Source organism: Podarcis raffonei, chromosome 13 (genome assembly GCF_027172205.1).
Source record: "Podarcis raffonei isolate rPodRaf1 chromosome 13, rPodRaf1.pri, whole genome shotgun sequence".
Lineage (NCBI taxonomy): Eukaryota > Metazoa > Chordata > Lepidosauria > Squamata > Lacertidae > Podarcis > Podarcis raffonei.
Window position 1 is genome coordinate 39,291,687 of NC_070614.1, and position 15,677 is coordinate 39,307,363.

The 15,677-nt window shown below is 45.3% G+C and overlaps 2 protein-coding genes across 2 annotated transcripts in view; one reads left to right on the forward strand and one right to left on the reverse strand.

Moving 5' to 3' along the window:
• CORO1A (coronin 1A) overlaps positions 1-15,677 on the reverse strand; it is a 77,976-nt gene that overhangs the window by 35,226 nt on the left and 27,073 nt on the right. The gene's annotated exons all lie outside the window — the stretch shown is intronic.
• GDPD3 (glycerophosphodiester phosphodiesterase domain containing 3) lies at positions 7,192-15,178 on the forward strand. Its single transcript, XM_053363587.1, has 10 exons — positions 7,192-7,732; positions 8,052-8,094; positions 8,194-8,329; positions 9,622-9,667; positions 9,791-9,909; positions 10,622-10,711; positions 11,275-11,408; positions 13,162-13,221; positions 13,590-13,641; positions 14,915-15,178. Exons 1-10 carry the CDS (start codon positions 7,591-7,593, stop codon positions 15,047-15,049), a joined length of 957 nt encoding a protein of 318 aa, XP_053219562.1. The 5' UTR covers positions 7,192-7,590; the 3' UTR covers positions 15,050-15,178.

The following is a 15,677-nucleotide window of genomic DNA, read 5'->3' on the forward strand; positions in this document are numbered from 1 at the left end:
TATCCAGGAATGTCTATTCTGAGCGGCAGCCCAGGGCAGGCAGACTTGGGCAAATCCAGGGCTAGTTGGAGATGCCAAGGCCTGAACCTGCAAGGACCTTTCCTGAAGTCTCTTCTGGCCCTTCCAAAAAATATTCTTCATTCTCAATGTGTATGGGGTGCTCTAAAGAGTTATACGCCAATATTTATATCCTGCTCTCTTCAAAAGGATTAAACAGAGAGGAGTTCCCAGTGGGTCTCCTATTCCAGGCACTAGCCAGACCCACATGGGCTTGGAGATTCGGCAAGTTATGTGCCTCTAGACCAGAAGGAGTGGGGAAGCTGTGTCCCTTCCACTTATTGATGGACACCCATCATCCCTGATTGCCAGCTGTGCTGGCTGGAGCAGCTGCCAGATGGAGGCCTGTGGGTTCCCCACCAATAATGCCTCTCTCCGCCTCCATGCTCTTACCGTAAGAATGAGTACAGGATGAACAGGCAAGAGACGCCACTTCTATGCTCCAGCTCAATAATCAAAGCCCATAATATAATCAGCATCTGCAGAAGTGCATTAAAGGAGGGAGAGGAGAGATAAACCACCATTTTGCCACCTTGGAAGTATAGCAGGGGGTAACTATTTTGGGGTGAGTTATCTTGAATACCTTTCGAGAACACAACAACACAACAACATGGAATGAGGAAGTTTCTTAAGTGTGCATATCCAATAATATAAACAGGGTCAGACCAAAGCTCCATCGAGCCCAGCTAGATGTGGTCAGCTAGACATACCATGGGTGCAAAATGGGAGTAGTTGTTTGATTGGCAGCTGTCAGTTGAAATTAATATTAAGTGCAAAATCTGACCAACGCTACCAGACAACAGCAACTCAGGGCTCATCCAGACTTCTGCCTATCCTGCTGTTTTCCCATGGGAAAACTCAATTTTTACTGATGAATAGGAGCAAGCTTCAATTGGGTTTTCCCGCAGACTGGCATTTGCACCAATTCATAGGTAAAGAGTGGGTTTTCCCAGGAAAAGCAGTGGGGCAAATGGAAAACCACTTGGACCCATGCCTAGGAAGCATAGGGCAAGCAGAAAATTTTATAGGCATGTGGACAAACAGAAGTGTGGGGTACTGTGTCCCTACATCTCTCTTCCCTGTGGAACTTAATTGCTGCACTGGAAATTTGGCATTAGTGTATTAGAGACTGACTTGTGAGTCATGCAGTTCTCAGCTCAAAATCTTCTCTTTGCCTCAGCACAGTCAAAGAGGTGTTATATTCTCTCAGTCCTACTCAGCCTAGTCTAGTCATCTACATTACAGCTTGTTTGTGAGAATTACAACAACATAATGCATATAAAGCACTTTGGAGGCTGAGTTTCAAAATATTCAAAATATTATTTTGTGATTGTGATCACAAGATGCGATGATCACCACTAACAGAGGAACAGAGAGTCTTATTAGTGATGGTAACTAGTTTCACCAGGTAAGAATGTAGCATCCACGTTCAAAGGCAGTCTACCATTGATTACTAGAGGCTAGAACAAAACAACACAGGTGTGGCAAGGAGTTTCCCAGGGCCATCTGGCTGTTGGGAAACAAGGGCGCTGGACTTAAAGGGCCTTTGGTGTGATCAAAGCAATGCTCATGAGTTCCAAAATATTATTTTCCGATCGCACGAATCTGAAACGGGTCTTCGGAATCAAACACACGAAACCACACTGACACTTCAAGGTTACAAAAGCTCTCTCTTAAGACAAGAACCAAGACAAGAACCTCTCTTAAGCCTGTAACCAAGTAACACATGGGAAAATCACAGCAACAAGGTATCCAGTGACTCTTACCCTTCACACTTCATTTATTCAGTCTCTTATAGGTTGCTTGACAAAACAAGCAACAAAGAAGCAGTACCTCTCTCTCTCTCTCTCTAACACAAACACACGTTAGACTGTCTTATTGGGCAGATGGGCCATTTGTTCTCGGTGCCTCTGTTGCTGACGTCTTCCCCAAAAGCACCAAACACCGCTGGCACTCTGGGCCCAGCCAGCTATTTTGTCAGGTTGGGGAGATGAGGACAGGGTGCCCCGCAGTTGCTAGGCAACTGCAATTGGGGACTGCATCTGCTGGGTTCCCCTGGCAACCAAAGCCTTTGCCGTCATCCCCCATAGGCTTGCTCATTCAGCCAGTCGGGCTGGGAAGAAGCCGCGTGAGAGATAGTGCTGCAGGTGCAAAGGTTGAACATGTTTGGGGGAAGGTACAAAGGAGATCAGGAGGTAGCAAAGAAACAGACGAGCCTGCAGATGGAGGCAGAGCTGAGATTTTAATTACAAGAGGTCCCATTTAGCTGGGCACAGCTTGGAATATGAGTTTGAGGAAGAGTTTCTTTCCTTCCTATGTTTCAGTTATCTACTTTACAAAGTAGACATTAAAAACGAAGTACCATTTGTTATAAGCAATGAAACCTAAAGCAATTCACTAACCAACAGAGTGATGCCTACCCCTCAAGGTAAATGTAAAGGGGCCCCTGACCATTAGGTCCAGTCGTGGCCGACTCTGGCGTACAGTTTCCGGGTCATGTGGCCAGCATGACTAAGCCGCTTCTGGCGAAGCAGAGCAGCGCACGGAAACGCCGTTTACCTTCCTGCCGGAGCGGTACCTGTTTATCTACTTGCACTTTGACGCGCTTTCGAACTGCTAGGTGGGCAGGAGCAGGGACCGAACAACAGGAGCTCACCCTTGTTGTGGGGATTTGAACCGCCAACCTTCTGATCAGCAAGTCCTAGGCTCTGTGGTTTAACCCACAGCGCCACCCGCATCCCTTACCCCTCAAGAGGGAGACGCATTTTCAAAGCTCCAATAGAACAAAATATATTTTTACATATCTCTGAAAAGAAGCAAGCGTTTGGGGCAGAAACAGACATCTTTGAGGAGGATAGGGGCAGAAACTTGACAAGGTCCAGCTTCTTGTGGGTGCTAACCTTTCATTCACAAAAGATCTTAAGCAACTTTGTTGTGCTAAACAGTCTCAAAGGGTAGCTCAACACAGAGCACATTGTAACCGTCTAACCTGGCAGTAACTAAGACGAACTAAGCTAAAACTGCATACAAGCCATACCTTTGAAGCACACTCCTAAAGGATGCTGGGAACTGTAGTTTGTTAAGGGTGCTGAGAATGGTAGCTCTGTAAAGGTGTAAACTACAGCTCCCAGGATTCCTTGGGGCAGTGTGTGTGCTTTGAATGTGTCTTAAAGGCATATACCCAGCATAAATGTCTATATTTCAGTAGTGGGCACAGCTGGATAATCAGATGAGGATTCTAAAAAGGCATTCTGGAGCCTTTGGGATTCCAGAAGCAAAGCTGTGTGTCTGAGAGTACCTCCTGACTGCAGACCTGCTCCTTCAGGGACCGTGCAATCCCATCTGAAAACAGGCATTTCCCCAGCCATCTGGTCCCCTGAATTCGCTGCCATCAACCCCATGTCCATTTTCAACCTGGATTGAATTCCTTCTGTCCATTATCAAATCCAGGCAACTTTTCAGGGACTTCACCACTTTACCTGGAACTGAAGGAGGTGGTGGGCAGGAAAAGAACCAGGGCTGGGTGTCGTCAACATAGGGATGACACCATACAGCATCACTCATGGCAACATCACCCTGGAAAGAGGACCTTCCAAGGGCAATTCCTACAAGTCTCCCAGAAATCACCTAATACCTGCCATCAAGCTTCTTCCTATCCATGGTCCCAATGGATGCTCTACCACTGGCGCCAACAGCCTGGTCCATCCATACTAAAACCATGCCAATCCAGGACTCAATAGTGGGTGAGCAGGCTGGCCAGGTGTGCATCTCCAAGTCCTGGGTGGGGGAGCTGGGTGGGACAGATGTGACTCAGCTCTGCCCGCCCAGGTACTCAGTCAAACATCAGGCCGGACTGGAGGAGGGGGAGATAGATGATGGTGTAAAATAAGGATCAACAGTCACACTCCCTCTTGTCTTCTGGCAGGAGACATCAAGTGGGCCTTTTTAATGATGTTGCCCTGTCTATGGAATTCCCCATTCCTTTGGCACCAGACAAAGACCTTTTGCTTCTTCCAGGCCTTTTAAGTTTTGATCCAAAGCTTGTAATCCTATACACATTTACCTGTGTATGGCCCCACTGAACTCGGTAGACATGTGTACGATTGCAGACTTTACCATTTTAACTTGCTGCTTTTAATTGCTGCTTGTCTTGTTTTTTTATTGTCTGTTTTAATACTTATTTTGAATTGTTTCCATTATTACATATCTTATTGTGAACCACCCAGGGAACCTCCTTGACTGAAAGGTGGAACAGAAATAAACCAGGGTCAGTGAAGCAGCATCTGTCTCCCAACCAGGTCTGAAACCAGACTGGAATAAAAAACAAGAATTGTGACACCTTAAAGACTAACAAATTCAATGGAGTACGTATGTGTATGCCACAATAAACTTGTATGTCTTTAAGGTGCCACAGGTCTCTTGTTTTTGCTGCAAGAGTGACTTACAGCATCATCCTAACCATGTGTCCTACTCAGGAGTAAGTCCTATGGAATTCAGTGGAGCTTACTCCCAGATTAAATGGGTTTAGCTTTTAAAATGTAACCCACTACAGTCATACCTCATGTTACGTTTGCTTCAGGTTGAGTGTTTTCAGGTTGCGTCCCGCGATGACCCAGAAGTAACAGAATGGGCTACTTCCAGGTTTCACTGCTCACACATGCGCAGATGTGCAAAATGATGGCATGTGCAGAAGTGGCGAATTGTAACCCGCACATGCGCGGATGCACAGACACAGGTTGTGTTCTGTTCAGGTTGTGAACGGGCCTCCAGAACAGATCCCGTTTGCAACTAGAGGTACCACTGTACAGATCGGAATACAGTGGTACCTCAGGTTAAGAACTTAATGCGTTCCAGAGGTCCGTTCTTAACCTGAAGCTGTTCTTAACCTGAGATACCACTATAGCTAATGGGGCTTCCCGCTGCCGCTGCCCCACCACTGCTGCACGATTTCTGTTCTCATCCTGAGGTAAAGTTCTTAACCCGAGCTACTATTTCTGGGTTAGCAGAGTCTGTAACCTGAAGCGTCTGTAACCCGAGGTACCACCGTAATTAGTTTCACCCCAAAAGTTGTCCTGCTGCTGCTAGCCCTTCAAGCATCTTCCTCACACACATACCCCAAACTGGCCCAATTGTAAATTAGAGACCAGCCTATACAGGCAGGAAAGTTGTAATGGTGATTTATTTAAGAGGTGTCAAAACACCACTTCCTTTAAGGAAGCAGGAACATGTTTCTGTGGCAATGATGCATCAGTCACTGGACTGACCAAACCAGACAGTCCTCCTAGGCGACCTGTTCCGGGTCAGGAAGAGTCAAGTGAGAACATTTTGGGGCGGACTTCACCAAGAGTTTTAATGGCATCCTCAGGTGAAGTTACCGTATATTTCGCTCTATAAGACGCACCAGACCACAAGACGCACCTAGTTTTTGGAGGAGGAAAACAAGAAAAAAAATATTCTGAATCTCAGAAGCCAGAACAGCAAGAGGGATCGCTGCGCAGTGAAAGCAGCAATCCCTCTTGCTGTTCTGGCTTCTGGGATAGCTGCGCAGCCTGCATTCGCTCCATAAGACGCACACACATTTCCCCTTACTTTTTAGGAGGGAAAAAGTGAGTCTTATAGAGCAAAAAATACGGTAACTGAAATGCAACCTGTAGCAAGAGGTCAAGGGATTCCCCACTGCAGGACTTTACAGTCAATGTGGCCCCTTCCAAGCTGGTTTCTTATTCTTGTTGTTGTTGTTTAGTAGTTTAGTCGTGTCCGACTCTTCGTGACCCCATGGACCAGAGCACGCCAGGCCCTCCTGTCTTCCACTGCCTCCCGCAGTTTGGACAGACTCATGTTTGTAGCTTTGAGAACACTGTCCAACCATCTCGTCCTCTGTCGTCCCCTTCTCCTTGTGCCCTCCATCTTTCCCAACATCAGGGAATCTTCTCTTCTCATGAGGTGGCCAAAGTATTGGGGCCTCAGCTTCAGGATCTGTCCTTCCAGTGAGCACTCAGGGCTGATTTCCTGAAGAATGGATACGTTTGATCTTCTTGCAGTCCATGGGACTCTCAAGAGTCTCCTCCAGCACCATAATTCAAAAGCATCAATTCTTCGGCGATCAGCCTTCTTGATGGTCCAGCCCTCACTTCCATACATCACTACAGGGAAAACCATGGCTTTAACTATACGGGTTTCTTATTCTACACGATGATAAAGCAAACTGTCAGTGACAACAACAACAGAATGAAATAAATGTTTTCCCCAAGAATGACACTGAGCTGCTGTTTAGAGGAGGAAGATGAAATTAATTTCAAGCAGCCTGAGGTGACATAACCTTAAGTGGAAAGGTCTGAACCCCAATATAACTAGTTCAACAACTTGAAAGTAGAAACCCTGAAAGGGGGGCAGTGAAAAGGGACAATGACATGTAAATTATTCCTGAGCCCCCCATCAGTTCTCTCACAACTTGAACACTCTCCCTTTCCCCCATGAGATAAGCTGGTGGCGAAATTCATCTTATCTCAACCATAGTTAAATATTTATTAGGCTTCTCCTGCCAGAAAGGTGGCACAAGATACAGACCGGAAGGGAGATCCAGCCGATATTAAATGTTGCCTGTGTCTTTGCATTTAAAGGGCAGGGTGGTTGTTGTTTTAAATGTAAGTTGCATTGGGGGAAGGAGAGAGGGAGAGCGCTGATAGATCAGTGTAGACACGGAGGAGGAAATTAACCCCTTAATCCTCTTTGCTGCTATCCTGAGGGAAATCCCCTTTCGGGAGTTAGTTTTTGCACTGAGAGGAATTCCTAACTGACTGCCAACCTGTAAAAAAAAAAAAGCATTTCATTCCACATCTAAGAAAGGCCCTTATTTATTTAATTTTAGGAATGAGATCTGCTGCCATGGTGGGAGGGAAGGGCTCTAGCAATCTCTTCTTGAAGTAGAGGAGAAAGGAATGAGGTCAAGTGGCTCAAAGCAGGAAGGACCAGAGCACCTTCCTGACTTTCGGCTGCCAAGAAAATTGCTCTTTGTCCCAAGGGAGTGGCAGTCTTTAAAATGTGCAGGTTGGCATTAAGAGGGGAGGGGACAGGAGCATGATGTGTGTGTGCGTGTGTGCCTCTATATATGCATATGTACAGTCATTCAAGCGGGTGAACAGGTGCAAGATTAGAGAGGTCCTGACAGGCAAAGAGGAGGAGTAAGTTTCTGTCTTCTCCACACCTCAATTTTTTTTTTCTTCCTCCTCCAGTGCCTCAAAAAATCACATCAACCTGCTTATCCAGCCACTCCCGGCCAGGACAGTCCTGCTCTCGACACTTATCACACATTGCACTTGATCAAGAAGATCCCAGGAGTTCAGGGGTCCCAACCCACCTGATTTTACTCCATTTCCAGAGGACCTGAAGGGCTCCCTCCTCCCTCCGCTCTGCTCCTAATCCATGAGCATCATTCACTTTCCAGAGACTTCAGCAGGCCCCGGCTGAGCCTGACGTCTCTCTCCTGCCTTCGCCCACCAAGCCAAGGACTTTTAGCCTCTTTCCACCACTGCCATGGGATTCCAGCTACTCCTCTTTGGGCTGCCTGCCCTTGGGATCTATGCCCTGACATCCCACTGCCTGAGAAAGAAGCCACATCTGCTCCACAAGCCACACAGGTTTCCTGTTCGATGCCGGCACGTCTCCCACCGGGGCGGTGAGTTCTGCAAGGATGTTCGCTTGGCGGGGGGGGGGAGCATTGACAGAGGTCTGGGAGGGGAGGGGTGGCGTGCTGCAGCAAGCCAGGGCTAAGAGAGCGAAGCCTTAATTCCTAGCAGCTAGCCCTCCCACTCTCCCAGTTCTGACAGGTGCAGATGTCTTTGTTTCTGCTCCAGTTCTCTAGACCTGCAATGCTGCATTCCGATCACAAAAAGAATAGGCACTTGGTGTCCCTGGAAGGGGAATGGGGTAATGCCATGCCAGCCCTTAGGAAGCTGAGTGCCTGCCTTCTGTCAACATCTCCGTTTTCTTCCCAGGTGCTGGAGAAGAGATTGAGAACACTTTAGGAGCCTTTAGCCAGTGAGTGTTGCCCCCCCTTACACCCCATCCTGCCTTGCACTGATGTTGCTGCTACAGCCATCCAGCCTCCCATGCTGATCTTTCTCTCCGCCCTTCCAGCGCACTGACCCAGAGGACAAACCTCTTGGAGCTTGACTGCCACATGACAAGAGATGGGGTTGTGGTCGTGTCCCATGATGACAACCTGGAACGCCAGACAGGGCATAACATCAAGATCAGCGAGACGGACTATAAGGTTTGCGACGTACCCTGCCCCTATTCATTACTATTTGCGATATTTATTAGAGCTGCGTCCCTCTTTCTGTCTGTGGTAGAACACAAGGCAGCACCTGTCTTTGGAACTCCCTGCCTCTTGAGAACTAGAAGGGGCCCATACTATAGTTTTGGATGCCCACTGAAAACTTCATTTCATCAAGGCTATCCATCCAGAGAACTTACCCTAACCCATATTAATTTTTTAAAAAAATCTGATCGTATCTGTGTTTTTATAATTATTTTATGTGTATTTGCTTATTAATATTGTGGATTTTAGCTATGGCTTATCTACAATTTTATTATGTACCCCACAGAGAGCTCTTTGATTAAGCAGTTTGTACATAAGTCTAAACGAAGGAAGGACGATGAGGTAGTAAATGTGGAGTTCCCAGGTGGTCTCCCCTCCAGCCACTGACCAGACCCTAAGCTGCTTAGCTCTGGCAAGGTGGCTGAATAAAATATATATATACCGTATATATATATATATATATATATATATATATATATGTATGTATGTAATTTTTAAATTAAATTTTCTGTTTTACAATTTAAAGTCTTCCTTCATATATCCTTAAGATATCAGTGACTTCCCTTCTTCTCTTTCCATGGTTCATTTTACATATCATCAATCATATTTTACAAAAACTAAACCATTCAGTATTTCATGATTACATCCATCAAAACTTATTGAAGTTATCTTAATGCTGCCAGCGCTTTCAGCTGTACACAGTTATTTCCCATATATTCAATAAATGTTTTCCAATCTTCTCTAAACATATGTTCTTCTCGTTCTCTTACTCTATAAGTTAAGTCTGCAAGATGAGCATATTCTGTCAACTTAAGTTGTCATTCTTCTTTGGTTGGGACCTCGCTCGTTTTCCCTTTTTTTGGCTAACAAAACACAGGCTGCAGTAGTGGCATACATAAATAACCTTTTCTGACACCTGGGAATTTCAGTCTGAATTACCCCCAACAGAAAAGACTGGTTTTTTTGGGGGGGAAGCACTTTTAAACATTTCCCCCCCAATTCATTATGGATCATTTCCCAATACTCTTTTACCCTTTTACAAGTCCACTGCAGGTGACTGAATCATGTGCCTAGAAGCCATTTGCTGGAGGGCAATGACTCTAAACCCAGGACCTGCCCCCATCCCAAAGAACCCAGGGGTCCTTACCCCACGCTATGTTCTAAGCCCCCCAATCCCACATCTCCCCAAGAAAACCCAGGTGTCCTCCTGGCTCCTTAGTCCTTACCCTAATTGTGTCCCATAGGATCTGCCACCCTATAAGGATTCTCTGGAGGTGACCTTTTCCCCAGGTGAGTAGGAGGAGTAGAGCTGCTTTGGTTTGAGGGGTGCTGTGTTTGGGGTGCTCACATGTGGTGGGGTTGTGCACCAGCAAAGTATGCTCCACCTGCTGCATAAGCCACCCTTTCCAACAGGACGCTACTCCCATGGCAAAGACCACCGGATTCCACGCTTGGAGGAGGTTTTCCAGAAATTCCCTGGAGTACCGGTCAATGTAGAAATCAAAGAGGATAGTGACGAACTCATACGAAAGGTATGGGGGCAACAAACTACTCGTGCTTCTTTACTTTCCAATATCTTCATTCTAGGTCATGACCCAGATTTTTGCTATTCTCCCCTTTCAATATTCAGACCTCACCCTACTCCTAATCAGGGACACACAGTTCATCACACCTTATAGTGGGTTATGCTAAGCTAGGCAACATCAGTGCTGCTCTCCCATCTCCACATTTTCACTCTCCCACTCATAAAAAGGAGTCTCGTTGCACCTTAAGGACAAATATCAATTTATTGTAGCACAAACCTCTGGGGTCTAGGCACTAAGCTTCATCAGATGCATCCTTGGATGAAGTGGGCTCTAGTCCACAAAAACTCACACGGCAACAAATTGCTAGTGATTAAGGTGCTATGCATGGCTCATTTTTTGTTTTTGCTCTAACAGACTTAACATGGATACTACCCTCCCTGGGATTTCCCTCCCAGTCATATAACTCAGCCACATTTGTAAGGAAGCTGATCTTTGTAGTCAACTACCAAGTTGAAATTAATTTAAACCTCTGAAGGGCTGGACTGTGTAGAATAGACTGCCCTGGTCCAGACACTTAGCTCACACCAATGATTAGTAACTAGAGAGACCATCTGTCCCTTCCCACAATGATCTTCCATTCAGTTTCCAGAACTTTTGCTTTTGAGAAAAACCTGTTAACTGAATCCATGTTACTCTGCCTTCTTCCTCTTGCGCACAGGTAGCAGATCTTGTCCGAGAATACAATCGCTCCCACATCACCATCTGGGCCGCCTTTGAAGGGAAAGTACTGAAGAAATGCTGCGCAGCTGTATGTTATTGACAGTTTTTCATCCACCTTCACAGCTCTTGGGCTCTCGGTAACTGATATGCTGGCACCGTTAAATGAGGCAATGCCTTTGATTGGTCCAGGTTTTCAGACTATACAAGACTCTTTCATATAGCAAAAAAATAAAAATAAAAATAACAATGAGGCATGGGTCAAAAGTACATGCCATAATAAATCAATCAGGGCATGGCTAGGAGACAGCTTCCTGCTTTCTCTGTTTGCTTCTTTGCCTACCCTGTTCCAACTTGTTAAGCTGTCAGGTTCCTCTGTCAATGACCTTGGGGGATGTACATCTGTGCAAGGTACCAGGAGCTCCCACAGGGAATTCTGACAACCCTACAACTCATAGGCTTGCTTGGGGGAAGATAAATGTCCAAACCAGGTCAAGTGTGCAGTGCAGATGTATGATACCCACAGATATGTCCCAGATGAGCTGAAGGAATCAGTGGGGGTGATGACGACATGTTCCGTATTTCTTCCTGGCTATTAAGCCTAGAAACCACAAAACCCTCACCTCATTTCTTCCTCTTTGCCCATTCCCCCAGAACACAGAGATGCCCTACATCTTCTCCATTAAACGTGGCATCATGATCCTTCTCCTGTACTACATAGGGATCCTGCCGTTTGTGCCGCTGAAAGAAACCTTCCTTGAGTTTCCATTGCCCTCCATTATGAACAGGTGACAGAAGCTGGGGGAGGTGTGTGTGTGTGTCTGTGTGAAAAGAAATGTAAAGGTTCAGAGGGGCAGTTTTCCTGGTGTAAGGATCAGCAACTGGAAGTCTTTTTCCAAGACATTTTGTCCATCTGCAAATCTCAGGGCTCCACAAGCCCGCTGATACCTCCGTGTGACCTTAACATCAAGAACAGAGGGAATGATGGCTAAATGGAATGCCCACGTTGGAAGGCAGAAGATCTCTGAGTACCAGTCACTGTTGCCTTCACGTCCTGCTAGTGGGCTCCTCAGAGGAATTTTGCTGATCCTCTTGGAAAGCAAGATGCTGGACTAGGTGGACCTTTGGTCTGATCCAGTTAGGACTCAACTGGTGTGATTTAGACTATTTGACAGAGCTGGATTATCCACTGGACTCTCAGTAACTGATATGCAGGCAATGATATCCATGGATTTTTTGGATGTTGGTGGTCATGCACATTCATAACTTCTCTCTCTAAATCTGGGACCAGAAAGAGTGGGAAAGGAAATGATTATCACTGACTCTGGAAGGGAAGTAAGGTCCAGCCAAACACAGGGAATGAGGTACCTCTGGAAGAAAAGTCAGGTCCAAGTGAGTTCACACAGGGGGTGAGGTACTGAGGACCAGTTAAAAACATTGTACCAACAGCTTGTTAGGAGCAGCATGAGTGATGAAGTGACATGGTTCTAAAAAAACTCAGCACTTAATTAAGCAGCTGAGCTTGCATGATGGGATGCTTCTTCATAAAACAACAGAATCTGAACAACAACAACAACAAACGCCTAGCATGCCCCTTCTTAAACTTAAAAAGACGCCGGCAAAGTATTCCTGCCACTGCCAAGCTAGATTTTGCTCGGCACTGGAGGTTTGCCAAAGTCCCATCTGTTTCACATGGCCTTAATATGTCCTGAGAACCTGCAATTACGCACAAATTAAGCAAACAACTTTTGGTGGCCAGAGGTACAAAAAAGAGAGAATATTACTTCTTGAAACCTAACTGCCATTTGCCTCTTTCACTGAGTAATAATACTATGCCCAAGCAGAATAGACATGAGGCTTCTCCTCTTATTAAAACGTTTTTTATTCCTCTATAACTGTTTTTTGTTTGCACAGTTAATACTGTTATATTTATTAGGATGAAGGAAAGGGAAGTGAAAACTAAGTGTGATGTATAATTCTTCCACAATGGTTTGCAAGCTGGGCTGTCCACATCCCTCCTGCTTTCTGTATCCTATAATTTACTTGTAATTTTGTATATAATGGATAACCTATTGATAAAAACCTAGCCTTTTTTTAACAAATAGAAAGAAACTTAATATATTGGGGAAAAGTTTATAGCCTAGCCATTTCCTTAGTATTCCAAGTTTTATTTTGGACTGGAGGAGCATTCATTCATCTGAGCCCCTGCTTGCAGTCTGAGGTTGTATAGTTCAGGCACAGGTTTACCAAGCAACTGAGAGTGAGACTCAAGTTCAGCTGGACATGACAGGCTTTCCCTGGTACCCTTAGGCCTTCCCCATGTCATATTTGTATGTTATAAGAAGTATAACAAGTGAGTTAAGTTAATTTAAATGTTGTGCTCATTGAGAAAAAGTGTGGGTGTGAGTGAGGGAGTGAGGGAGTGACTTGGGTTTTATGAAACTGTGTTGGAACTGATCGCTTAGAAGAGGAATGGGAGGAAATGAGAACTTCTCAGTGATCTGTTAACTCTGCCGCCTTTTTGTTTTCCTTTAATTGCAGGACATATTTTCCAGTAAAAAAGGGCTGGTTTGGAGCACTGGTGGCTAAATTTGCCCACAGGTGAGTGAAAGCAAGCAATACTTTACCCTGCTCAGTTCTTAAGAAGCCTGCTCACCACCAAACCTGACCCATTTCATCACCTGCTGCTTCCCTCTTCTGTATCTCTAATCTAGAGCACTGACTGATGCTCAAAACTATCAGGATAAGGAGGTCCACATGAACCACCCACCTGATTCCCCCCCCCCTCCACTTTTAGCTGCTGTTCTTTTTTCTTTCTTTCTTTTTTTAGGTCATAGTGGGTCATGGTTTTGTTAAGGGGGCGATCACAAAAGGTAAAGGGGCAGTTTCTCTTGTTCTCTCTCCCTCCCCCAAATGTTACCACTTGAACTGCTCCGATATACCCCACCATATTTTCCTTTCTTTTATAGGATGACAATGCGGAGAAAGCTTTTCAAGCATCTGGAAGACAGAGGAATACAGGTAAATTAACTTGGAGGAATCAGGAATTATAGTCCCTCCTTAGCAGAAACTGCTGAAGGCTGAGCTAGAAGACTTTAGCCCGGTATTTAAGTATTTTGCAATAGGTGGCAAGGGAAAGAGGGATATTTGACTTCTTTATGTCACTATTAGCTATATTTACATATAGTGCTGACCCTTCACCCGAGAGGCACAGAGTCATATTAATAGAGTATTCTTGTGTGTTCAGGAAAAAGAGCTGCATAGTTCATGTTTATATGTGCAACAACCCTGGGTGGTAGGTAGCTGAGAGAGGTGGGCCCAGCGCTTTCACCTACCTCAGCAAGTATCATGGCTTTCACTGTTTTAGGATTTGAGAGTGTGCTTATAAATGCTTGTGTCCCTTTCCTAGGCAGCAAGGGGTGCCTAAATCAGGTTTTTTTTAATGGATTATATCCTCCTCCTAAGCAAGCTATGGTATCTTAAAGACCGAACTTTGGCTGCATTGCATTCCATCTATTTAAATCACATTACTCCCTCCCAAAGAATCCTGGGAACTGTACTTGGTTAGGACATTAATAGCTCTATGGAGATAAACTACAGTTCCTTCTTTTAGGGAAGTCATGTCTTTTAAATGCATGCATGGTGTAAATATGCAGTCTCTCTCTCTCTCTCTCTCTCTCTCTCTGTGGGTGTGTGGGTGTGGGTGTGTGGGTGGGCGTATGTGTGTTTTGCTTTACTGCAACAGATTAACTCAGCTCTCCTCCTCCTCTGTAGTTGCAACTACAGCCTTGTGAAAGTACCGTAGCTCATTACTCCCACATTTCAGGTAGGGAGCCGAGATGTAGAAACAGTAGCATATTTAAGACACATGTTGCCAGATTTGTGTCATGCGTACTTGAAAGCTTAGTGGTGCTTATGGCATGCGACGGAATGCCGCTTTAACAAGTTCATAACCGAGACAAAATCTCAAGCAGGAATTTCCTCCCTCAGAGCTCACACAACCCGCTCTATATTGGTTCTCAGATGCCTGTGGCATTAGTGCAACCATCTTGTGTTCTCCAATCAGTAAAGTCATCCTTATGATTTTTCCTTAGCAGGAAGTTTTCTTCTTCTTCCCAGAAAGAGCATCTTGCTGACTGCAAAGCAGTTATTGTGGCTTTTCCTCCACCACCAACATCCTGCTTGCAGGGAAAATGTTGACTGAATTAATAGCTGCATAAATAAGTGATCAGCTAGAACAACTAAGGGCTCCACTCTCAAACCCGTCATCTCTTTTTTCTTTGTTTCCGTATAGGTTCTTCTTTGGGTCTTGAATGAGGATAAGTATTTTGAGGAAGCCTTTAGCTATGGAGTCTCCGGAGTCATGACCGATTATCCCACCCTCCTCCGGAAGTATCTAGACGCTCACCCGCCCCTTTGCAGTGAATGATCCTCAATGTGGGAGACTAGCTCCCAACTGGAAAAGGGGGAGAGGTGTGTGAGGTCAGAAGAGAAGAAAAGACATTTTGTTGGGGGTGGGGGTAAAATAAGAAACAAATAAACCTTACCGTTACTAGTAGTGTGTTGTGTTTTCATTGAATGAGCAAGGTATGTGCAGAGTGTCTAGGATTTTATCTGGCCACAGTTGTGCTAAAGCACACTATTTGCTACAGCCCTGTTGCAGAAGCCTGAAAACCTTAATCTGTATATTGCGCTTCTAGTCTTTCTTGATTATAGCAACAAGATCCCAAAAGAAGAAGAAATGGGGGAGGGGCCGTTAGCAACCTGGCTGCCGCAAAGATGATGCCTGTACCTGTTATCCTGCTGAAGGAAGGCACAGACACTTCTCACTGGATCCCTCAGCTTGTGAGTGACATCAATGCCTGCCAAGTCACTGCAGAGGCCAGCCAGACCTCTTGGCCCTCGGGGCATGGACAAGCTCATTGATGATGACAGAGGCAAAGCAATAATAATAATAATATTTTATTTATATCCCGCCCTCCCCAGCCGAAGCCAGGCTCAGAGCGGCTAACAACAGTAAAATAATACCACATTCTAAAATCATTTCATTATAAAAT

Excerpts from the sequence above, each read along its gene's own strand:
- GDPD3 (XM_053363587.1), top strand. The coding sequence starts at position 7,591 with ATGGGATTCCAGCTACTCCTCTTTGGGCTGCCTGCCCTTGGGATCTAT. Across the intron at positions 7,733-8,051 it reads GCACGTCTCCCACCGGGGCG|GTGCTGGAGAAGAGATTGAG; the intron begins GTGAGTTCTGCA and ends TTTTCTTCCCAG. Across the intron at positions 8,095-8,193 it reads ACTTTAGGAGCCTTTAGCCA|CGCACTGACCCAGAGGACAA; the intron begins GTGAGTGTTGCC and ends CCGCCCTTCCAG.